The sequence below is a fragment of the Taurulus bubalis genome (genome assembly GCF_910589615.1).
Source record: "Taurulus bubalis genome assembly, chromosome: 2".
NCBI classification, from domain to species: Eukaryota; Metazoa; Chordata; class Actinopteri; order Perciformes; family Cottidae; genus Taurulus; species Taurulus bubalis.
The window spans coordinates 34,169,157-34,194,131 of record NC_136590.1 but is presented as its reverse complement, the minus strand read 5'-3'; the positions used below and the strand labels follow the sequence as shown (position 1 = coordinate 34,194,131).

The 24,975-nt window shown below is 40.3% G+C and overlaps 1 protein-coding gene across 3 annotated transcripts; it reads left to right on the top strand.

The window, feature by feature from the left end:
• Window positions 1–565: 565 nt before the first annotated feature.
• Window positions 566–24,766, top strand: pds5b (PDS5 cohesin associated factor B; the record flags this gene model as incomplete). 3 transcript variants are annotated; one of them, XM_079214263.1, is made up of 34 exons in its annotated part: window positions 566–673; window positions 1,052–1,255; window positions 1,556–1,642; window positions 4,382–4,479; window positions 5,364–5,490; window positions 5,956–6,036; window positions 6,886–7,026; window positions 7,801–7,916; window positions 8,343–8,437; window positions 8,697–8,842; window positions 10,394–10,545; window positions 11,886–11,999; window positions 12,239–12,320; window positions 12,419–12,467; window positions 12,666–12,805; window positions 14,212–14,327; window positions 14,514–14,619; window positions 14,828–14,988; window positions 15,166–15,289; window positions 15,607–15,765; window positions 16,240–16,308; window positions 16,555–16,691; window positions 16,923–17,046; window positions 17,246–17,450; window positions 19,077–19,191; window positions 19,553–19,685; window positions 19,853–19,972; window positions 20,364–20,426; window positions 20,535–20,680; window positions 20,976–21,048; window positions 22,323–22,750; window positions 22,886–22,966; window positions 23,584–23,692; window positions 23,833–24,766. In XM_079214263.1, 34 exons carry the CDS (start codon window positions 566–568, stop codon window positions 23,863–23,865), a joined length of 4,242 nt encoding a protein of 1,413 aa, XP_079070389.1. In that variant the 3' UTR covers window positions 23,866–24,766. The 3 variants fall into 3 exon arrangements, with proteins under 3 accessions (XP_079070389.1, XP_079070388.1, XP_079070390.1); XM_079214262.1 differs by having other exon boundaries at window positions 22,883–22,966; XM_079214264.1 differs by having other exon boundaries at window positions 22,883–22,966; window positions 23,584–23,701.
• Between the last annotated feature and the right edge of the window lie 209 nt (window positions 24,767–24,975).

Here is a 24,975-nt window from a genome sequence, read left to right as displayed (position 1 = left end):
AGATGAATTTCTGCCTTTTTAATATCTTAATGGAGAAAAAGCAGTGGCAAGGTGAAACCGATCAGTTCAGTAGCGTTGCCAAAAGGCAGTGTAAAATGCAGCATGGCAAATCTGTCCGTGTACTAAATTGAAAGTCAAAGCACATTCTGTATCATGTGAATGTCCTAAACATGAATTGGGTGTAATCTTTGACAGACTAGTGACGATGGTATGAAATGGGGAGCATAATGGCTGCAGCAGCTTGTAGTGAAATGTCGGCTTGCTCTCTGAATGCAGCAATTTCATCCCTGATTCAGCTTGTAGAAAGCTATTTCTGTGTCCTGTGAATACCTTGCTGACTATTTCAGAAGTCTCTTCTGCAGCTTTCTTTCGAAGCTTTGAAGTATTATAAAGATTTGCCTCCGATCCCAAATAGTTAACAATGTGCGCCGTTTCTTTCTCTCTTTTTTTGGGGTTAAGGTTCAGCAATTCTTCAAGGTTTTAGGTTTTTAGTCACTCTGTCTGTGTTCTCAGTTTCATCCTCAACAGTACTTTCTCTTTCCTCAGGCAGTGAGAGCTAAAGAGAATGGCTCACTCTAAAGCTCGAGTCACAGATGGGAAGGTGACCTACCCTCCGGGGGTCAAGGAGATCTCTGACAAAATCTCCAAAGAGGAAATGGTCCGCAGGCTCAAGGTCAGTGTCTGCTGCTGCTGCTGCTGCACAGATTTGTGGTCCGGCATCTCAATATAATGTTGTCATATCACTGAAGGCATGATGGTATCATTTGTTTGACAACAGACAGGATTCTTTAAGTGTTTGTTTAAGTAATTAGTAGTAATATTTAAGATTTGTTAATATATTTAAATGTTGTTTTTTACTTTATTGAAAGATTTAATAAAAGTTAGATTTCACTTATTAAATGAATTTCTACAGAGGGACTTTGAACCTCATTGTCTTGGATTGATTGCACACTTGAGTTAGTTGAAATCTCACCAGGCTATTTAGTAAACTGAGTCACTAACCTGCGGCACCTTCTCCTCCCACATAAAATCCCCCCCACCCCTGTTCCAGATGGTTGTAAAGACCTTCATGGACATGGACCAGGACTCCGAGGAAGAGAAAGAGCTGTACCTGAACCTGGCCCTCCACCTGGCCTCAGACTTCTTCCTCAAACACCCAGACAAGGACGTGCGTCTCCTGGTGGCTTGCTGTCTGGCAGACATATTCAGGATTTACGCCCCAGAGGCGCCCTACACCTCCCCCGATAAACTCAAGGTACGGTGGTGAAGGTTTTGCTCAGGCAAATAAAATACTGCAAATTTACATCCCTGCGCTCCACCAGGTTTACTCAATGTTTTAATTTGCACAACTTGTTGCATCTCACTTAACTGACAAACTGCTTTGTATGTTTTAGGAAGTTGGCTGAAAATAGCTGAAATGTATATACTTATAAGGTGTGTGTGTGTGTGTGTGTGTGTGTGTGTGTGTGTGTGTGTGTGTGTGTGTGTGTGTGTGTGTGTGTGTGTGTGTGTGTGTGTGTGTGTGTGTGTGTGTGTGTGTGTGTTGCATGTCCAGGACATTTTTATGTTCATCACAAGACAGCTCAAAGGACTGGAGGACACTAAAAGCGCCCAGTTCAACAGATACTTCTATCTGCTTGAGGTACGTGACTATGTGTATGGATGAGTAGTACGGTTGGGGTAGGAGCCCTGTTTAACACATTTTAATCCAGTATTGAATCTGAATCCCTCATTGACTCTAAGTTAGGTTTGACTTTCAACATTTGTTGATACTTGTTTTCAATAAATCACTACAGATAAAAAATAATGATAATCTGATGTTTCCTGATTCCCATTGCTGCACGAGTCGGGTTGTTTTGTGTGTGTGTGGTAAAATCTCTGCTCCAGCGAATCACGCTACACGTGTTTGTTTTGCGATGAGTCAGTTTTACCGACTGTGGGAGGGGCTGTCGTTCTCACTCTCTCTAGCCTATTACCATTTAACCAATAAATAATTTTCAGTAGCCAACGTTACACCATTAATACTCACTGGATATAGTTGACGATGCAGTGTTTCCCTTACATATTATGTAACTTGTGTAACTACAACTCAGAAGTTTTACTTTTAACTTCACAACATTTATTTGACCATATTAGTTACTAACTAGGCTACATTATGCTTCAATAATTATAATCCAATGATATAGGTCTACCTTTTGAAATGGGCCATTCAACATAATGAATGTTACTTTAGTAAAAGTCTGAAAGTATTGGCATCAAAATATTCCTAAAGTAAGATTATGTATGCATCACTTTTACTTGTAATGAGTATTTTCACTTTGCTCTAGTAAACAATTTAATCATAAACACATTAGCAAAGCATAGTAAACGGGTCGGGTGGGTTGCTGACATTGCTGCAGATTGTGCACTGAGGTCTCCACAGGTTCTGCACTGGTTAACAGTCGCTCAGGGAACACGGGGCCCAGCACTCCCCACAGGGAAAGAGTGTGTAAATGGCACTACAGTTCACGGTCCCGGGAAGCTGGGAAGTCCTGGCAAAGGGTGTTGTAAAGCTGTCGTGGCCAAAGCCGCGAGCCAGTTTCCCTTTCTGGGCCAAACTACAGCAGCTCACTGCGCACGGAGAGCCAGCCCACCCCTTGAGTGTAAAAATATTTTCAGTTCATTATAAAACTGTGGAAGTAGATGTTGGCAGGCTGCCAGAGTCTATGTAATTAATGGGGAACACTGAGAGAACACTGTTCATCGCTATATTCGAATGATTCTGATTCCATAATCGTAAAACTCTGAATAAGTGACAAATCTTATATTGTGTCATCTCTCGTGTGAAGTATAAATTAAATCTATCTGGCACAGTAAAATAACAAGTGTAGCCTTCTTAATTTGTAAACTGCATTTTTCACAAGCAAATATAATGGATCCAGCCAGTAATATTCATACCTGGTGAAAATTACAGCACTGGCTATAATTAGAAGTTCACGGCCCTACATTTTTTTCGACATTGCTAATAGAAATAACTTTGAGAGATAAAAGCCTTTTTAAAATCAGGGCTTATTGTTAAAAGTCTGTCTTTTACTGCTAGTATAATGTTCACAATGTAGCCGTCAAGAAGATATTTTGGGGTTGAAAACAAAACTGTGTTTTTGGTCTGCTGCTCTCTGTTTAAGAATATGTTTTGTTTGCGCTTCACTGTGCAGAGTTTTTTTGACAAGCCAATCGTGGTCCAATATGCAACTTAAACAAGACGCCTGAAGCCTCCAGAAACAAACACTGAGAATGAACTTTTCAGTGAAGTTGGAGACTGAGACAACAATATAGTCTTAATTGTTATCAATGGGGTGGACCATTTTTTGAGCTGTGGATATTCAAAGGTTTGACTCAACGTGTAGCACCGTGAGCGGAGGAGAGCTTTAACCTGTCGGTTTGTAGGCAACATGGGCTCATGTCATTAAAACAGCACAATTCCTCCAACACTCGGAGGCCTCCCCCACTTTTTTTCTTTCTTCCCCTATCAAAATGTGTATTGATGAGTCCAGGAGTGCTGTTTTTATGCGTTGGTTGTTTAGACGTATCTCAAAGTCAAATTTGCCTGAACCCTCTCTCCACATACTACGTACTGCACCGTCTCTCTGGCAGTTCCTGGATCCAAGTATATGTGTGATGCAGCCTCCGGAGGCTTCAGCTCAGTTCTTTTGTCCTGAACGCTGCATGGGTTGCATCGGCTGTTGCGCTGACTAAAGTGACGGCGGCTCTGTCTCCATGACATGACTCTGGAAGGACTCAGCGAGACTTGTATCAATTCTCTGCTTAGATGGCTGACATAATGCTACAACATGTCTTAGTTTAATTAAAGCATTTATTCATTAAAGCATTCATTCTTAAGGATTCTGTTGTTCTAGAGTACTGCTGTTTTTATTGTTATTTGGTTATTTTAGTATCTGATTGCCAAAATGAAGTGATGAAGTTGTTTACTTCTAAGTGGAATTTAAACTTGAATTATTCTCAAAACGTAAACACCAATTGTTTTCAAGGAAAAAACTGAAACTCACTGCGCACGTCCTGCTCGGCCCCAAACAGCCAACCGACACCGTCAGAGACTAGCTGGTGAACATAGTGGTGCATTTTAGCTGCTAAAGAGACAGATGTTTCTTTCAGGAGTTGGTGAAGACCAAACACTTAGCTAAAAGATGGTAAATGTTTCACTTTAATTCATCAGGTGGCCACAAATGCATCTCCAAACAATTGCTAATGTTGTTCTGTAAGTGCTGTATGTGTAAATACCCTCCTTCCTCACCACATTGTTCTTTCATCTTGCTAGTCTGGTGCCATTGTAAATTGTATTGTCACTAACATCCTGCCTCCTCTCTTCTCTCCTTTTGTTCAGAACATAGCATGGGTGAAGTCTTACAATATTTGCTTTGAGCTTGAAGACAGCAATGAGATATTCACCCAGCTTTACAGAACACTCTTCCAGGTCATCAAGTAAGTCTTTTTTTATTATCAAAGCTCACCTCAGTGTGGTTGTTTAATATTTGTGTCCATATTTGCTGTGGGGTTTGTGTGTCCATATTTTATTTTTCCCTTCCCACATAGCCTCCACTTTTTGTATGCTGCAGTCCTTAATGTCAGAAATGAGCCTTTGTAGCACCCTCTAACACCTCGGTCTGACTCCTGCGACATCATTAAACGACACAGTAACACTTCAGTTGTTTGTCTTTGATTGCCCGCTCTCCTCTCCTTCCTCCTCACCCTGCTCTCGATTTCACTCTGCTGAACACAACCTTGTGGGCTGAATTCTGCAGTGCAGAATTTGGCTCATTGCCATTGGAACACAATGATGGTTGTGTGTGCCAACACAATGTTTTTATTTTTTTTTTTAATCATATGGGAAGAATTTAAAGCGCTCTGCTTGAAATATTACAGTGAGCTTGAAGATGTAGGGGAGTGCAGCCTCATGTTTGTTTGTGTGACACAGTGAATGGGAGGTAATGAGACTAGTAATGCCTGGCAGCTCGGAGGACGACAGTCGCTGAGATAAAAATCTAGGAAGCGTTATTTCCCGATGTAATGCAGCTCATTATGAGCAAGTACACCCGCCCTCTGTGTGATCAGTGCACCGCAGTCTGTTTGTGTGAGGACCGTTTGTTTTCAACATGAGAGCTTCAGCAATTGAAAAACACGAGGCCTACAAATTGCATGCTGTCAGCAAAGTAAATCTTAAAACTACCACGGAATATCTGATATTTTGATTTAGCCCAGCCAATTTTAAGTTGCCGCCTCAACACGAACCAGCATGCAATATTGTATTTTAGGTCATGCAATGATGACATCCATGGTCTTTGACCCTTCCCGCCTTGTTTCCCTAGCAACGGCCATAACCAGAAAGTGCACATGCATATGGTGGACCTGATGAGCTCCATCATCTGCGAGGGAGACACTGTATCGCAGGAGCTGTTGGACACCGTGTTGGTCAACCTGGTGCCTGCACACAAGGTATGTGCACAAAATAATGCACATGCTCTCAATGTACACAATCACATAAATAACACCTCACACACACACACACACACACACACACACACACACACACACACACACACACACACACACACACACACACACACACACACACACACACACACACACACACACACACCCCAACCAACCAACCATACATTTTGGTGCTCAGTAACTGACAGTCTGAGCTAGTTTGTCAGTATATCATTTTCCATCCCCTGTAATTCAATGAGACCCCTGCAGGTGAAAAGAGGTAAGGCAGCTTTAGAGTCTGTGGATGTCTGTCGGGTACAAGCATCCAAATGGGATTCTGCTGAGTGAAAAACAAGAAATGATGGATTACACCCTTATTTTGGACATCATGTGGTGTTTTTGTGATCTGTCTGAACATGCTCTCTGACCTGCTTTTGTATTCAACAATTGTTTTGTCTGTCTGTCTAGAATTTGAATAAACAAGCGTATGACCTGGCCAAAGCTCTGCTGAAGAGGACTGCTCAGGCTATTGAACCGTACATCACCAATGTAAGATTCAGTCTCTGACACTTTTTTTTTTTTTAACACTTTCATATATGTGGCTGGATGGAGAATATTTTTCCTGAATTAAACACTGGACATCATGCAGCTATTAGTAGTCTATATCCTGTATAGTCATATACAAAACAAAACAAATCCTACAGCTCTACCTGTTACTGGTGAAACAGTGCATTCTGTAGATTCAATGTTTGTCTTGGGTAGCCTCATGGGAAGAGCGTGCCACCAGCACTGCCAGTGTAGTTGAACCAAGGCCAAGCATGCTAGAAATGTGTTGGAACTGCCAAGAGTTTTATCTTTGGGCAAACAATGAAGCAAAGTGATAAGTTGGACATTAAAATCAAATGTTGAGCGTCAAACATGTGATGTATCTAAATATTTGTGCTGAGGCTCACATTGTATACATGCAGCTTCAGTGTTGTGAATTCAGATTAACTGAGGCTACTGGAATATGGAGGAGTAGTCTCACAGCTGGAGGACCCAGGTTTATGCAGAGCAAGGGGGGTGGGGGGATTGAGTAAAACCCTGAATCCCGAACAGCTCAGGGATGCTGTTGTGTGCCTGACCTTTGACCTCCACCAAAGAGGAGGAGCCAGAAACAAAAGAACTGTGCAATGATCACAATGTCAATAAATCTTGTGTTCTTTGTTGCACATTCTTACTTTCTCCTGAGCGTTTCATGCACAGATATGCAGTTCCTCAAAAATGCCGATTTTAATTTTTTACTTATTTAAAAGGAGTCGATCGACAGAAAAGTCACCGCTTGATTTGCAGGATCTCTTTTCTTTTTAAATGTGTTGTCATCAGTAACCATTATTCCTCCTCTGTCCTCTTCATCAGTTCTTCAACCAGGTGCTGATGCTGGGGAAGACCTCAGTCAGCGATCTGTCCGAACATGTTTTTGACCTCATCTTGGAGCTTTATAACATAGACAGCCACCTGCTGCTCTCGGTGCTGCCGCAGCTCGAGTTTAAACTCAAGGTAGTAAAAGAAGTGCGTGCGTGCGTGCGTGTGTGTGATGTCATGTTTTTAGTATAATTGTTTAGTGCACCCTACTGCACTTTATTTGACTAATGCATATCATTATTATGGTTATTAGATTTAGTTGTGATATAAAAAAAATATAGAGATGGAAGTAGCAGCAATTCTTGGGTTTATATTATGAGTATATTCACACACTAGACCAAAAACCCAAATTCTCTAACCTATTACCCACAGAATTGAACAGTTTCACTTTCTCTGCAGGATTGTTGATTCATATTAGAAACATAGAGCAGTCAGCATAATGTTGCCTCTGCAGTGTCTCATAAAGGCCTCCCGCTGATGGATAACACTCATTAACTGTTCAGAGGGAGCGTAGATCACTGCGTCTTCTCAAAATAATAGCTGCGATAAAATCTCTCCCCCACAGATTACACATTCTCCCTCTGTCTCTCTCTCTCATGCTCACTCACTCATTGTCTCACCATCACTTTTTCCATCTTTATCTCTCCTTGTTTTCTCTTCCCACTGTTTTTCTTCTTTCACCCTCTCTCCTTCCTACCACTTGTCTTCCTTTGTCTTTACTTTTCATCGTCCCGGCTGTTTCCTCTTTTTCATGGCTCATTCTAAAACAAGATTAATGCCAAAGAAACTGCTGCCTTTGTTTTATGAAAGTGGTAATGTTGCCAATGTAATTGACTATGCTTGTCTGTCCATTCGACACAGCCACATTCTGTGCATAATATCTCCCTCTCCTTCGCTCTGTCTCTGCAGAGTAATGATAATGACGAGAGGTTGCAAGTGGTGAAGCTGCTGGCTAAGATGTTTGGCGCTAAGGACTCTGAGTTGGCTGCACAGAACAAACCTCTCTGGCAGTGTTATCTCGGCAGGTGGGTTACACTGTTGTGGCTATGGCAAGGGTTACAAAATGGGTTTTTGCCACATTCAATTATGGTTTCTTATTGTTGGTGGTTCATTTATGCAGAACAGGATTGTTTAAAAAAAAAAGTGGTTGTTGTAGTTTCACACCATCATCACATTTGCTTCATGAAACAGTTTTACTTCATGCTCTTAAACGATCAATACCTCCTTGTAATTTGTCAAACGCACACTCCTTGATAGTTTTAGAAATGGTGTTTTTCAGTTTTAAATTTGAGATTTGTTTCTTGGTTAATAATTGTATTGCAATATAATCATTAAAATCTTACATTTGTTTTCCTGAGTTACAGTGTGGGCATGCAGCAATCCCTGCTCGGTTATTTATGTTTTTGCCGTGTGAAGTTGCAGATATTAACTTTAATTTATTTCCCCAAAAGGTTTAATGACATCCATGTGCCTATCAGGCTGGAGTGTGTGAAGTTTGCCAGTCATTGTCTCATGAACCACCCAGACTTGGCCAAAGACCTCACAGGTAAATCAGCTGAAATGCTCTGACCTCTAAGCACATTCTCAGAAACCTGCTCATTTTGATCATCGTTGTGTTGTTTTGCCACTATATGGATATGATACCCCAACACTCACTTTACAAGCTCTTGATAAGTTACACGCTTATTGTTGTTCCTTAACAAATGTACTATTTTGATGTGATGAAGTAATTGCCAGATATTTGCACTGTGAGAGATGTCTCGTTCTCTCACATCCTACTCATTTGTTCCTACTTTCTTTCCCAGAATTCTTGAGGGTTAGATCACATGACCCAGAGGAGGCCATCCGCCATGACGTCATTGTGTCTATAGTAACTGCTGCCAAGAAAGACTTGTCTCTAGTGAATGATGCATTGCTCAATTTTGTAAAGGAGAGGACCTTGGACAAGAGAGTAAGTGGACAACTCTTTGTGTGATTGGACTCTGTATGGTCTCATATTGTTTGTCATTGTGTTCTTTTAAAGGTCTGGGCCACAAAAAACCTTATCACAATACGAAATCGAGAAAGTACCCGAGATGTTTCACTTGCATGATAGCCAGACTCGCTTGTCCAAAAAAATATGTAGGCTTATTAAAAATAGATAAAGTTATTTTGACAATTGTACACAAAAAAAGATAAAAAAAATTGTTATATAAATATAAATAAAATGTGTGTGTGTTTGTTTGCATTAAAAACACACAATTCCAATGAATGGGGAATGCATTATTCTATTTCTATTTAAAGCTTTGATTAAGTGATGTTTAGTAGTTTTAACTATGTATTATAAGGTGCTTTGAGCTTGTGTTAGGAAGTTAAATAAGTCATAATTCCTCTAAGATCCATTTTATATTTCTGTGAAAACATCTTTCAAACAACTGTATTTATGTAATGTAATGTTTAAACACACCATGATAATATTATAATTTACTTTACCAATGTTAATGTTTACAGATCGGAGCTTGGACTCACCATAATGTAACTCAATCCCACCTTCATTGACTTTAGCTGTCGGCTCATTTAAAAGCAGGACTGTGCGAGGAAGAGACTGTGTTGTTGGCAGAAGAGCTGGTCACTGCGACTACTCTAAGCAGTATGGGAATGAATGGCAATATGATGGGCCTGTGTGTCTGATTAAGTTAGTTGTGAGAAATGTTATTTAGCCAAGCAGGATAGTGCTGCCAACTGGCTGCTAACAACTAATGTTAACTAGCGCTCCCTTTGCCAATTTTTTTTATGTTGTTCACGATGTTGCATCATTAGGAAGCGGCGACTTGAAAGCACCTCTCGATTGCATACTTTAATAAATATCAGCCCCTAATAAAGATCACACTTATTTTTCACTTGTCGAGCAAATGTTATTGTCAAGTCCTGACTATTATTTAGCCGTATAAACATAACCAATCAGTCTGAAGGATTCATTATGAATCCTGCAGTGGGAATGTTTTGTGGAACCTGGCATTGTGTTGTTTTTTTTAACCTCGGGAGAGTAGGGGCTGAAGGATTTATGTTTTCATGTTGTCCGTTCGGTCCATTGTCGTGAACACGATATCTCAGGAACGCCATGAGGGAATTTCTTAAGATTTGGCACAAACGTCCACCTGGACTCAAGGATGAACTAAGAATTTGGTGGTGAAAGGTCACTGTGACTTCACAAAACAAGTTTTTTTTTTAAAACTAACTTGCTAATTAAGCCAATTTCACACAAATGTCTTAATTGGAATTGCAATATATTGTGTTACTAATAGCTTTGTTTCTATGACTTAATTGTGTTTGTGGTATGTTGTCAAACAATTTATTATTGACTATCAGTGTTTCTGACTTTGTTATTGAGAATATTTCCTATCGGTGTTAATATTGTGTTTTGGGCACTACAGCCACTGTAGCTTCCCACATAGTTCTCATTTAACTAGTTGTCATGATTGGTAATTGTCTTCCTTAATCTTGCCCTGTCCTCCTCCATCAGTGGCGTGTACGTAAGGAGGCCATGATGGGCCTGGCATCGATCTACAGGAAGTACTCTCTGCAGGGAGAGGGAGGGAGGGAGGCCTCTAAACAGATTTCCTGGATCAAAGACAAGTTGCTCCATATCTACTACCAAAACAGCATCGATGACAGGTTTGTGTGAATGTGTTCCTGGCCAATATAAAAGTAGAAAAGTTCAAATCCGTTTATGAATTTTAATGATGCATTTAATACCTGTGGGTAACAGTTAAAAAGGGAGAGCATTTAATTATGTTCCCTTAGAGATGCTGATTAGGATCAGCGAGCTCCTTTAATCAATTGCTCAACCACAGCTTTTGTGCCTTTTGAGCTATTGTCAAATAGCTTTGATTTCATCTTCTTGATTAATGTCTTGTTCCATGGATTACTAGACAATTGTAAATATTGACATTGCATTGATATATTTTATAGCAGACTTTGGCAGTTCGCCAAACAATTTTTACCCGTCTCAAATACAAACGGTAAAGTCAGGCTTTTATATCAGCCTTTCAGAATCCAAGAAGCAGAGGCTTCCGTCTGGACTTGAACAATTCCTTGTCACTGCAGTTTGACAATCATACGTACACCACCCACTGTAGCCTCAGGGCTCCATAATGTAGTGCAAGCTGTTTTCATATGCACTGGAAATATGTAGGACATGTTGTTTGAAAGCATTCGAGGAGCCAGACGGCACACTGCAGTATCACTCATACCTGGAACACTTGGTGTGGCGTCACTGGCTGCAGAGTACGTAGATGAGCCATGTTGAGGCAAAGTAGGCACCTCAGAAAAATGCCTGAATGACAACTTCATGAAACAACATTGCCTCAAATGTAGAAATGCACTGCACAGTGTGTGAGGGTGCAGTTATCCTTTGAATCACTCTGCTGCAGTGGAGCCGGTCAGCTGCCAACAGACACTTCCTGTTACAGTACAGACTTTTCCTGAGTGTGTAACTGTGTGAAGGCTAAATAGGGCAGTTTTGAAATACTTGTGCGTACTCAGCAAAGTCTCTCTTAAACCTCTGAAATTGATTATCCAAACTGTAAGGATAAAACGATTCTAAAAATGCCCCATTTTTAATGTGAGGGTTGATAAAAATGTGAGATTATACCGGAACCTCTGAGAAATCATATCGGTCTACTTGATTATATAGTCTCTGATATGTTTGGTGAGGAACTGTTATCTAATTAATGCATTCATGCAATTATTTGATCAAATTTAAGAGGGAGCTTACGAATAGCATTATTTATTTTTTTGGCCCAATCTTGTATTTTTTAAGGACATTCCCAAATTTTCAACGGTACTTTGTCACGGGCCATCTAATTTCAGACCCTGGTCTAGATAATCCTATTAAACAAATCCAACGGTAGATTAATGACTGTCAGGACTTTAAGCTCAAACCAATGAATAGGAAACTGAGTATCTGAGGATATTCTTCATTTAAATCAAAATGATTCCCTCCATGCGCACAGGTTGCTGGTGGAGCGGGTCTTTGCCCAGTACATGGTCCCTCACAACCTGGAAACCACTGAGAGGATGAAGTGTCTTTACTACCTGTATGCCACCCTGGACACGAATGCTGTCAAGTAAGTATTTCTCACAAATATAAGATCAATGAAGCTGCCAAATACAACTTCCAAATACAACTTGCTAGTTTCATTTAGTGTTTGCCTTGTAAAAAATGTTAAGGAAAAGATTGTGATAAAGTAAGGAACATACAATACTGATGAAATTCAGTCCCTTTATTTTCTTACTGTACTACTACTACGATTCCTCATCGGTTTCTATCTCCATCCGTTGACTGTTCTTCACCTGTGCCTCTCAGAGCTTTGAACGAGATGTGGAAGTGCCAGAATCTGCTGAGGCACAACGTCAAAGACCTGCTGGACTTGGTCAAAAAACCTAAGGTAACTCTAACTGAAGCACACTACAAAAAAAGCTGGTTTTTAATATACTCTCGTCTCATGTTTCTAAACTTTTTCTTTGTATTATTGTTTTCTTTTAGTCTGAAGCATCGAGCAAGGCCGTATTTGCCAAAGTCATGGTGATCACAAGTAAGGGATTTACACACATATTAAACGAGTTTCTTTCAGAAACCATACATCTCAGTGTTTGAATTACCAACAGCCACAGGATCTTTACACTAAGCATAGCTGAAGTAGAAGAAAATTACATTGCTGAAGCAGCCTGACCTAACTTTGTTTCAAATGTATTCATTGTAGACATAAGCTTTTAATACTTTGTGACTATAGAGAACCTGCCAGACCCGGGCAAGGCTCAGGACTTTGTGAAGAAGCTAGCTCAGGTCCTGGATGACGACGAGCGGATCAGAGATCAGTTGGAAACCTTGGTCAGCCCCTCATGCTCCTGCAAGCAAGCTGAAGTCTGTGTGGTGAGTATTGGCATTTATCTTATCAGTGTGGTCAATGCTGTCATCCATACATTGATATCCGAAAGTTATAGTTTTAATCATTTATAATGTGAATTTGTCTTCAGTAATCTATTGTGTAAAATGTATATAGTCTATCTACAATCTATCTTTTGTATGAAGAAATAGTCAAAGACCATTGTAGACTGATGACGTTGGTACTAAATGTTTTATAGTTTCATAAAGAGGAGCTTCAAGCCGAGCCCCACTCGGCTATGTGTTAATGTTAATGTGCCTTACAGTTTCATTCAGACATGACGGCAGATGTTATTTGATACCAGACTCTGCTGCCTATTTTTCATAATATCCAACAGTGCACAACCATTGAATGACAGGACATGAAGTCAGGACTCTTGTTTAACTCGCATGCTGCATTCAAAGAGTATACTGGATATTTCTTTATTCATCCACACTGTTGGCATAAATGGAAATGCACGAAGATACTGTTGGCCCGATTTTGTAATTATTATAAGAGATTGTTTTATAGCCTCTTTTGCCACGGTTGCACTGCCGGGGGGAAATGGATATGAGAAGATGGATATCTTTGACTCCTTAAAATTGTATTTTTAATATAATTTCCCAGATGTTATGCATAAAAGATGATGATTGAGATAATTCATTGGTAACAGTTGGAGTGGGCGAAACAAACGCAAATCTCTCTGCTCTCTTTCTCGTTGTGCTGCTGCAGCCGTTGCGTTAATCTGACAACATTCAGTTCAGACTTAAGCCACGCCCGACCACGGTGTTGATTCAGATATGAGACGACATCTGCTGCAGTTAGGGAGATGCTACTGTTGCCTCAAGGCCTAAACAGAGAGGATGAGGAGGAGTTTCTTCCCTCAGGCCTTCCGTGTCCTGAACCTGTGACTTTCACCATCTCGCCACACATAATTTATATCATGACTATAATTCATCCGCCTGCTATATTGCATATGAATGTATTTCTGAAACTCACTTGTGGCCATACTGTTGTTCCATTTCCTGGAAACATACTGTTATATCGTTATTTATTTATTTTTTCTTTGACTTGTTAGTTGCTTTCTAGAGCTCGACACAAACAAGTTTCACTTCACGTGGTTCTGTCTGTGACACATATGATTAGATTTTATGTTAAATTGCCCTCAGATTAGTATAAAGGGGCTTTATTAGTGTAAAATCCCCTTTATAACAGTAATCTGATTTACTGTAGTAAGTAGACTAACAGGCGCTAAGTGTCACTTAAAGTGAATATGGTTCTACAGAACTAGTTTTTCCAACAGAATTGATCAAAGTCTAAAGGTTTGAGACCGGGCGATTGTCAGAGTTTCTGCATTTTTCTGTCATTTTTAATACATTTTTAAAATACAAAATATTTGTTGTCCCCTTCTCAGCGAGACATCACTAAAAAGCTTGGCAGCCCCAAACAGCCCAGCAATCCATTCCTGGAAATGGTCAAGTTCCTTCTGGAGAGAATAGCGCCTGTACACATCGACACAGAATCCATCAGGTAATGTGTGTTTGTTTCTGTGTGTGAATATGTGTGTGTCTGTGTGTAGAAAGGCCGATGAGACAAACTTTAAGTCATCACATTGATACAAAGACTTCAAATGCCAGTGATGATTGATTCAATTGTACAATGTATGACCTTTTTTTTTTTAAATCTCTCTCTTTTATCTCTACCATCATCAATCAGTGCGTTGATAAAACAGGTCAACAAATCTATTGACGGGACAGCTGATGATGAGGAGGAGGGTGTCCCGACTGAAGAGGCCATCAGAGCAGGACTGGAACTGCTCAAGGTGAAAAAATTAAAAATAAAAATAAAAACAGCCAGAAACCCAAACATAAGCTGGCAGCAGAACTTGTCACAGTGAAACGACCAACACTAGAGTTTGCTGAAAGTAAAAACAAAAACAAAAAAGTTGATTAATTCCGCTGATTTTTTTTATTATTTTTTTTATTTTTTTTATCAGAATATGTAAAGCCCCCTTTTGTTTTTCATCCCAGGTGCTTTCGTTCACACACCCGGTTTCCTTTCACTCTGCAGAGACGTTTGAGTCTCTGTTGGGTTGTCTGAAGATGGATGACGAGAAGGTTGCGGAAGCTGCTCTGCAGATCTTCAAGAACACAGGCAGCAAGTTGGAAGAGAGTTTTCCTCATATTAAATCGTACGTTTCTTTGCCTCATTCGTTCTCCAGTTTACAGCAGGATGTATGCAGTCAAACACTCGTAGTTGTTGGGACATAGAAATCACTGTGGTTCGCTTTGAGCATGCTGCACTCTTTCTGACTTATGACAATACTTTGTATGGTTTGTAATGGTGGCCGTCTGCCTGCTCCCCCAAGCGTTTTGCTGCCTGTACTGCAGGCCAAAGCCAAAAGAGGGCTGCCCCGCCAGGCCAAGTACGCCATCCACTGCATCAACACCATGTTCACCAACAGAGACACACACTTCGCCCAAATCTTCGAGGTTAGTCAGTCCCATCTCTTTGTTTTTATATTTGTTTTACTCTTAAAAGGTCCCGGTTTGACACATTTTGCAAGGCCTTTACATGTGTTGTGTTCTTTCAATTAAATTGACCTTTTATCATTTATATGCAAACAAACAGATTATATTGATGAATGTGCCTGAAATATTATAAATAATAAAAACACTGAATGCTGCTATGTGATCGACACGCGTCCCAAAGCTATAGTGTGACTTCCATGTTGTTGGTTTTCACCAGTAGATCTGCATGTCTGCCCCAGGATCAAACTGAATGAAATGTTGTGTGTTTGTGTCTCCAGCCTCTGCACAAAAGCCTAGACCCTGCTAACCTTGAGCAGCTCATCACTCCTCTGACCACCCTGGGTCATCTGGCTCAGCTGGCCCCAGAACAGTTTGCTGCACCGCTCAAATCTCTAGTCGCCAACTTCATTGTGAAGGATCTGCTCATGAATGACAGGGTACACATGCATACATGACATATACCAGAGTCGGGTTGAGAGCCAAGTCTTTGTTTTTAAGACCTACAATCCAAAACCTAAAATCCAAAGAAAACAAGTGCACGTTTTTACTATTTATTTACTGAACAAACTTTTGAAACTGGACTCCTCCATGGTTCGAAAAACAGTTTATCACAGTTCTAGGATCAGTATTATTTTAATCCATAGATAATGTGAGTTGTGTTGAGACATTTTTTTGTTCATGTTTCTACATTCAGAATTTAATTTATTTACAAATAATAATAAAAAGATGGAAAAAACACTTTTGTTATTGTTTATGATGCAATTTATACTTTTATAAATGATTATGGTTGATTGACTTGCTTATGTTGTACAGATTTTAGACATAGATTCTCCACGAAATGGCATCACAACAAGCTAAAATACCAATGTAGGCAGTTCAAAGTCTTAACATATTATTTGTGTCGTCTGTAGATCCCGGGCAAGAAGACGACCAAACTTTGGGTTCCGGATGAGGAAGTGTCCCCAGAGACTCTGGCCAAGGTCAGCGGTGAACCCTTGTTTGTCTCTAGAAACTGTCCACCTGTTCAGTCTTCTGCTGTGTTTCTGATTCATTTTTCTTTTGTCCATATATCTGAAGAATACTTTCAGAGAAAGAATTCCAATGTTAATTATCATATTAACTTGGATCTTGTAGTCTACATTTCTCATTTCCCCTGATTATGAATATTCTAACTCAAGTAATGCACTTTTGTTGACCAAAGAATGACATTTTCCCCCTCCTTTCAGATCCAGGGCATAAAGCTGATGGTGCGGTGGTTACTAGGAGTGAAGAACAATCAGAGCAAATCAGGCAACTCCACGCTGAGGATGCTGACTGCTATTCTACACAGTGATGGAGACTTAACCGAGCAGGGCCGGATGGGGTAAACAGCATAGCCTATATTTCTTCCTGAGACAAAGACTGTGTGTCAGCCTTTTGAGCAGCTTAGAGTAAGCTTTGTCTTGAGATTGTAATCATGTAAATTTCAGTGAAGCGCTGGTTTTTTAATGGGTATTGTGGACCCTCGGGGGATGTTAGGCTTTAATTGCAAACACATTTGCAGATAAATGAAGAAATCCTTGTTTACTCTTGTCTCCTCTGCTCCTTCCCCCAGTAAACCAGACATGTCGAGGCTGCGGCTGGCAGCGGCGTGCGCCCTGCTGAAGCTGGCACAGGAGCCCTGCTATCACGAAATCATCACACTGGAGCAGTCACAGCTGTGTGCTCTCGTCATCAACGTATGAATTGTCTCCTCTTTTCATGCTAAGCTTATGGTCATTTTAGGGCTCTGCATCTTATTTTTTAGTTAATCCGTTTGATATTGTTTTGAAATGATGCACTGAATACTCAGTCTTACTCCACTGCTCTCCTCATCTTTCTCTCCACCATAATATGTCTCCTCCTCCTCTTCTGTGCGTCTTTCAATTTACGCTCTAGGATGAGTGCTACCAGGTGCGACAATGTTTTTCCCAGAAGCTCCACCGAGGCCTGTGCCGCCTCCGTCTGCCACTGGAATACATGGCAGTGTTTGCGTTGTGTGCCAAGGACCCCGTTAAGGAGAGGAGGGCTCACGCTCGCCAGTGCCTGGTGAAGAATGTCAACATACGCAGAGAGTACCTCAAACAGCATGCTGCCATCAGCGGTAAGGAAACTGAAGAAAATCAAGTTTTCAAATTAAATCCGACAATTGTTCCTTTTTGTAAATTGTTCTAATCTTAAAGTGCAGGTCCATCTGTGTTAGCCGTTAGCAAAATTAAATGAAATAACTAAGAAGGTTAGTTTAGATTTTATAAAGTGGGGTTGCATTTAGGCTAACTCCCACAGTGAGACCAGACCCTTTAAGCAAGACTGGACAGACTCTTATTTTCAGTCTTCCCAAAGGAAGTTCATAACTAGTATGTCTCATATGTTTAGAGACCGTAGGGATTTTTAAAAGCGGCATGTGAAGCGCCACTAAAAGCACAAAGCACACATCTCTAAAAATAAAGCCCTAAGAGTCCAATACGATCTGAATCCTAACACATTAAGTTATTGTCCAACAATGATGTTAATAGAGCGCAGAATAGAGCTGAAACAATTGATTTTAATAACCACAGATAAAGCCTCATCACACAAAATGCTCTTTTTAGAAGATGAGACTAATATAATATTGTGGCTTTTTTTAGGTGACATCATTTCACACCTAAATTAACAGAATTTAAAGCTGCACGACAGACCCTTTTTTTTCTAAAATAAAGTACTCTAATGCACATTTTCTAAAAGCTTTCTGTAATGGATTTTATTGTTTAATCCAGCCCTTATTTGACTTGAAATTGTACAAGAACATGTATTTATTATTAGAGTATTTATTTATTTGGAATTTATCCAGTTCAATTTGAGTCTTATTCAACTGAACTTTCTGTATTTGATTTGACAGACAGTTGTTGACTACATACAGATGTTAATACAACTGTTAAGCCTAGTTTATGGTTCTCCGTCAAGTCGACGGCGTAGGTACGACGTCGACGTGACGCCGTCGTTGAGCGTTCAAAGTTCTGCGTCGAGGGACCGCGTTGCTCTGCAATTAACCGCTATGCCACCAGGGGGGTGTGCCTGTGTGGCTGTGTGGTTTCAGGGGTTATAGCCGAATTCCGGTCACAGTAAACAATGGCGACCAAGTTGGAGCGGCTGCATTAAAGTTGGAGCTCATCAATATTGAAGAGCAAATGCTTATATTGCAAATGTTGAAGCGCAGGCGACAGAAGACGTTTGCGGAGGTGGTCTGTACGACCACTAAACCGGTCGAGGCTGGGAAAAAGCAACTGCCGGAAACTACGTTCTGAGCGGACCAATCACAGCGCTTGCGGTCCGCGTCGACGCGACGCGTAGTTAGGATTTTTTGGAGGTGCGCGTCAGGCTACGGCGTAGGGGTCTGCGTCGACGGCGTAGCTACGGCGTAGGTACGCCGTCGACCTGACGGAGAACCATAAACTAGGCTTTAAGCTACTTATATTTATATGGGACTAAATAATAGCGCATGTTAGACGTTGTAATGTTCTGGACCTTTGCGTGTGTAAACTCTCTAACTGCACCTCGATGAATTTTAATTAAATACCCTTGCTCTACAGTATAGATCTAAAACCAGAACATATGCAAGATATGTGACTAAGGAGGAAATGAAAAAGGAATTGTAGTGCACCTCAGTGCCCATGGCAGTAATTACTATCACTGTTGTAATGAGGAAATATGATATAATATGTATTTACCTTGTGTGTTTGTGTGACAACAGACAAGCTGTTCTCTCTGCTTCCGGAGTACGTGGTGCCCTACACCATTCACCTGCTGGCACATGACCCAGACTACGTCAAAGTACAGGATATTGAGCAGCTCAAAGAAATTAAAGAGTAAGTAGTATATGAGAAAGCCGGTAACTGATGACAAAAGAATACTTAAAAAATTAAAAAAAATCTTCGTTTATAGATTACTCTTGGATCAATGTGAAATATTACAATTTGGTGTTTATGTTGTAGAGCCATGTTTTTGGGGGACACGCCACTATGTTGGCTGGAAAAACCGTGGCACTAAATGCTATATGGCTTCCCCGATAGAGAATACTGTGCTATTACCATGTTACCGATGCCGCTAATCTTGAATTGCATCTACAGTTTACGGTTTATGTCCATGAAATTTAAAGGAAAAAGCTAAAAAAGTATTGCTGGACTTTAGAGTCTGATATGCTGATGTCAAACTTTTCTTCCTTATTAGGGCTCTGTGGTTTGTCCTGGAGATTATCATGGCTAAGAATGAGAACAACAGTCATGCCTTCATAAGGAAAATGGTGGAAAATATCAAACAGACAAAAGATGCCCAGTCCCCCAGCGATCCCAAAACAAACGAGGTAAATATATTATATCTGCAAGTTCCTGTTCACTAAATAGATCATATATATATATATTTATTATTATTATTATTATTATTATTATTATTATTATTATTTTTTTTTTTTTTTTTTTTTTTTTTTTCTTATTCACTGCTCGTATTGCCTTGTGTCTCTTCCCTTTACAGAAGCTCTACACAGTGTGTGATGTAGCTATGCACATTATCATGTCAAAGAGCACCACCTACAGCCTAGAGTCTCCAAAAGACCCTGTACTGCCCTCTTGCTACTTCACCAAACCCGACAAGGTTGGTTTCTGCACCACAAAGTGTTTCCCCAAAAATACATTTTATTTCCAGCACAGCAGTTTCTTTTACATTCTTCTTTTTGTTGAGCTGCTCCTAAGATCTGCAAAACATTTCATTTGACTTTTTAAAGGATGGGTTAAGATGCACATGTTACGGTACAAACACATATGCAAATCTTTAAGAGGTACCAGTGGTGCCTGGTAGTAACCTGATTTTCAGTGCCAGAGTTTTTGGTGTGAACACAGGAATTATCGAGGTATCTGGCTCACATTTAGAAGAATTGGATCGTTTGGCAGGAGCAAAACTTCTTCTCATAATCCTCATCTTGTGTTTGGGGATTGTTCTCTTTACACCAACAATTTTTCTGATATAAGATTGCTCCCCGTTTCAGAATTTCAGCAACACAAAAAACTTTCTCCCGCCAGAGATGAAGTCTTTCTTCACACCTGGAAAGGTAAACTTAATCTGAAATGCTTACATTGGCTTTTGCGTCTAATTTCTGTGTTTTGTTGAGTGGAACGCATATCCAACTCTGGTCGTCTCTCACCCCTCCCTCATGAAGCCCAAGTCGGCTAACGTTTTGGGTGCAGTAAACAAGCCGCTGTCGTCGGCGGGGAAACAGCTCCAGAGTAAAGCTTCACGTATGGAGACTGCCAGCAACGACGACCCCTCGTCCAACCCAGGCTCCCCACAACGCAGCAAGACCAGGTACAAGACATGTAATGCTCAGACGTGCTCCTCTAAGGACTCTCCACAAGTTCAGATCGTGACGTCACCAAGTCTTTCCCCTGCTGAATGTGGTTGAGCAAAACACCGAATCTAGTCCAGTTCCAAATGTTCATGGAAAGACCTCTGAATCTAATTACTCACCAAATGGGAAATAAAGAAAACATGTCGATGGCACACAAAGACAGCTTTTTGTATCTCGTTGCACCTTTTTTACCTGCATTTATTTGTTGGTGTGTGTGTGTATAATAGTAACGATTCATAATTACTGTTTCAGGCTTGACAGCACAGAAATGGATCACAGTGAAAACGAGGACATCAGCCTAAAGAGAGCAGACAGCACTGACAAGGTATTAAAACCTGTTTATCTACTGGTGTAATATGTTGTGTGGTTATTATAATATAACAGAACCGCATCAATGTTTTATTTTCAAGGTCTTTAGCTTAACTTTGTCTTATAATTGAAAAGTTATTTGTGTTTTTTCAGAGTGAAATTGTGCTTGGCCATCATATCCAGATTAAGATATTGGGGAAATTTGTAAGATTACAGCAGCAGACGTGTATAGTGCACACGAGACGTATAGTAAAAATAAATAGAAAACAAGTAATATAAATAAATTACTGTCATCTTGTGTGTATGTAATGTCTGAAAGCGCCAGTAATCATCCTGAAAATAACATATTATATAACACATTAGTTATTTGATTCAACTATTGGAATATTTTCTGTAGACGGTCTCACAGCCATAATCGCAATACAAATAGAATGTATTATAATTATTATAATCCTCTTGATAATGTTCCTCCGTTCAGTTGGAAAGGTTGCTGGTATCGTAATTTTCATCATATTTGCACTAACTTATTTCTAGAAACTGAAGCTTTATTTGCTACTGACTGTAATTTAGTTTTTGATAAGGACACTAATAGGAAAAATATAAAATTGCTTTTTTGTTTACAATATGATCTTGGTCTCCAGTATTAAATGCAATGAAACTGACATTTTGTTAATCCCGTTTTAAAGTATGACTGCACAAACACGATGATCAGAAATGACACAGTAGCTTAGGACAAGTAGAGCGGTTTGTTGCTGTGATCCAGTTGAGTGTTTCCAGTCATAAACCCAAGTGACTCTGTTTTGATTCTGCTGTGTAAACACCGGCTGGATTTAGTCAAGATAGGGTGAGCAAGTACGCTTTGTGTTAACTATTCATAACCGCCTGTAGACCGGCTGCCTACATCATGCAGTTCAGCTCTGAATCAGTGTAGTTTAGCAATTCCCTCTTCTCTAAATGTCAAAAAACAATGTATCTTCTGGCTAAAAGAATCAATGTTGCATACCATTTGAATGTTTCACAGGATTGTACCAATATGTACAAGGAATTTACAATTTGTTTCTCTCATTAATTTAAGTAGATGGCAGGTTTTAAGCAGTTTATCTACACAGCAAGCAAAACTGTTGTGGAAACCAGACAGTTACAAGTTTTTCCGGGGCGGAAAGACATTTCCTTTCAGAAAAGCATAACATTTAAACTAATAGAAGAGCTCTGACTCGTTAATGAAAGAGTGTGGTTTACACAGCAGGAAGCCCTTATCAACTATTTTTTTTTTTTTTTTTTTTTTTACAGGATATTGAAAAGCCCCGCGGTCGCAAACGAGGCGTGACCTCTAGTGAAGACCAGGACAGCAAACCAAAGCGGGGACGCAAGAAGGCAGCAGCCAATACGACCGCAGTGGCCGAGTCCGAGGAGCAGTGGGACGAGGACAATCGGCCGGAGGATGAACAGAACAGCCCGCCGAAAAAAGGACGCAGGGGCCGGCCTCCAAAGTCTGCTACTCCTAGTCAGGATACTCCTGCCAAGGGGAAGCGGGGCCGAAAGAAGGCAGCTCCTCCGCCAGAGGATGAAGAGGAGGAGGAGGAGGAGGAAGAGGAGAGGGGCGAGGAGGAAGCAACAGCAGAGGATGAGGAGGAAGCAGAGGATGACAGGAGCAGTGAAAATATTGAGTTGAAGACAAAGGGAGGCAGGCAGGCCAGGGTGCCGAGGCGATCACAAGGGTAAGAAACTGTCTGCAGTAAATGTGTAGAGGAGTTGGATCAGCTTTACTCATAACATCTGCGGAACTTTCCGTCAGCAAGATGCTTTTCTGTCTCAAACTCTGGTGCCGTTTGCATTTTGTCTTTGTTCAGCAGCACAGAGTCAGCAGAGTCTACACCGCAGAAGAGGAGAGGACGTCCACCCAAATCAGCTCAGCCGCCTGCCAAGAAACCGGCGTAAGACACACACACTAGCTTTGTCATCTTGCATAAACTCTAACGCACATTTTCACTTTGGAATGTGGTTTGTGTGCTATACATTTCGTTTTTGCTTACCTGCTACTGACTGGGAGAGTAATTGAAATGGGCCAGCCTAAAATATGTTTTTCTTCCGATGGAAAGCTTAGCACAAGGCCACTTTTTAAAATTAGCTTCTGTTGAAGCGGAACATATTTCTTCTCAATCAAAATACATTTTTCATGTACAACATATTCTCATGGTGGTTTATATAAAATTCCATGAAAAGCATATAATAATAATAATAATAATAATAATAATAATAATAATAATAATCATAATGTGTGAAAAGAAAAACAACCAATCAGAGTCGAGAATTGTCTGATTGACAGCGCTGACTAGCTTGCAAATACATGCACTATCAGACCAAAGGAAACCGTTTTTTTTTTTTGTTTTGTTTTTTTACAGCTATTTTTCTCACAAACTACTGTCAGGATATAATAACAGTTTGAGAAAATATGACAAAGCTGCAGCTTTGTGATTCTACGTTTACTAATGTCTCCTCGTTGCATGCTGAGACATTCTGATTCGGAGCGTATCCCCTATGTGGTATATAGGCGTGGTGGGCGATCGAAGGCAGCTGCTGCTAAAGAAGAGGAAGAGGAAGATGATGATGATGAAGAGGAGGAAGAGGAGCAGGAGGAGGAGCCCGAGCCAACACCGAAGGTACTGAAAGTGTTGACATGAATCGTATATGAGTGTTTTAGACAAATTTAAGAAATGTGGAAGAATTTATAAGCTTTCCTGTCCATTGTTTTCACCCTACCGTTCGCTCTCGCTCTCTCTCCCCTCCCCCTTTTCTGTAGGGTCGCAAGAAGCCAGCGACGCGAAGAAGATGAGCTAAAAAGTGAGGAGGACAAGCAGAAATGGCGCGTCTACTCTGTCGTGGAGGAACGACGTAGAAAAGAAAATATGGACATTGAACTTTTTAAACTTTTCATACGCCGACGCTCCTACTGTTACACAAATTCACACACTTGCATATGCCACATGCACACTACATCAGTACATCGTTATCATCAGCTGTGAGTTGTTGCATTGTGATGATGTTCGCCACATTAAGTAGAAATAATTTTAACAGAAAAACAAAAAAAGATCACTTGTAAATAGTCTCTTATGTCTGGTTCATGTTCTGTTGTTGTTGTTTGATGCTGACTGGGGGGATGCTGTAAAGCCTTTTACCCGCCAATATTATTATTAAAGTGCTCCCATAAAGCAATATTGCTTATCAATCATTCCCTCTGTGTCACACTTTTAAAAACTGAAAGAGATTAACCATCATCTTTTTTTGTGACGTCAATTGTCATTTTACTTTAAAGGAAAACATGAGTTTCTGTTTACAGCTCTGTATATTAACTTTTTTACCATGTATTGAAAAATTAAAAAAAAATGTCAGAAACCTGTCCAAATGTAGGCTTGCCTCTGGAAAAGATTGTAGTGTGAGTCTCCTTTTTAGGTTTGTACTTAATGGTAGATGGAAGTCCTGAGCAGCTGTGGTTGTAGTTTGTCACTGCTGATTAACTTCACATCCGCCCAGTCAGATCCTCCGTTGTATCAATATAATTCTCTATAAAACCTTACATGCCCAATTTCTCTTTATTTCTTTTTGAAGTCTTTGATGAAGCAGTTTGCCTGCTGTGATGCCTTCAGGTGTAACGCAAATATGGAAGATGAACGTGTCAAATTGTATCACAAAACCAGCTTGAAGTTCATCTAGAATTCAGTGTTTGTTTTTCTTCTTTTTATTTGATACGGGGCTGTGCACATTAATAAAAACATTTCTGTAAATGTGCCAGTTAGCCGAGAGGCTATTTTTCATCCGTAGTCGTCCCGAGAGGCAGATGTTACAAAACAAACCCCAAAACAGAAATAAGATTAAATATACAAGGTTATACAATATTGATGCTTTACAAAGTGTGTGTCCTTTGTGTATTGAATCATAGGAAAGT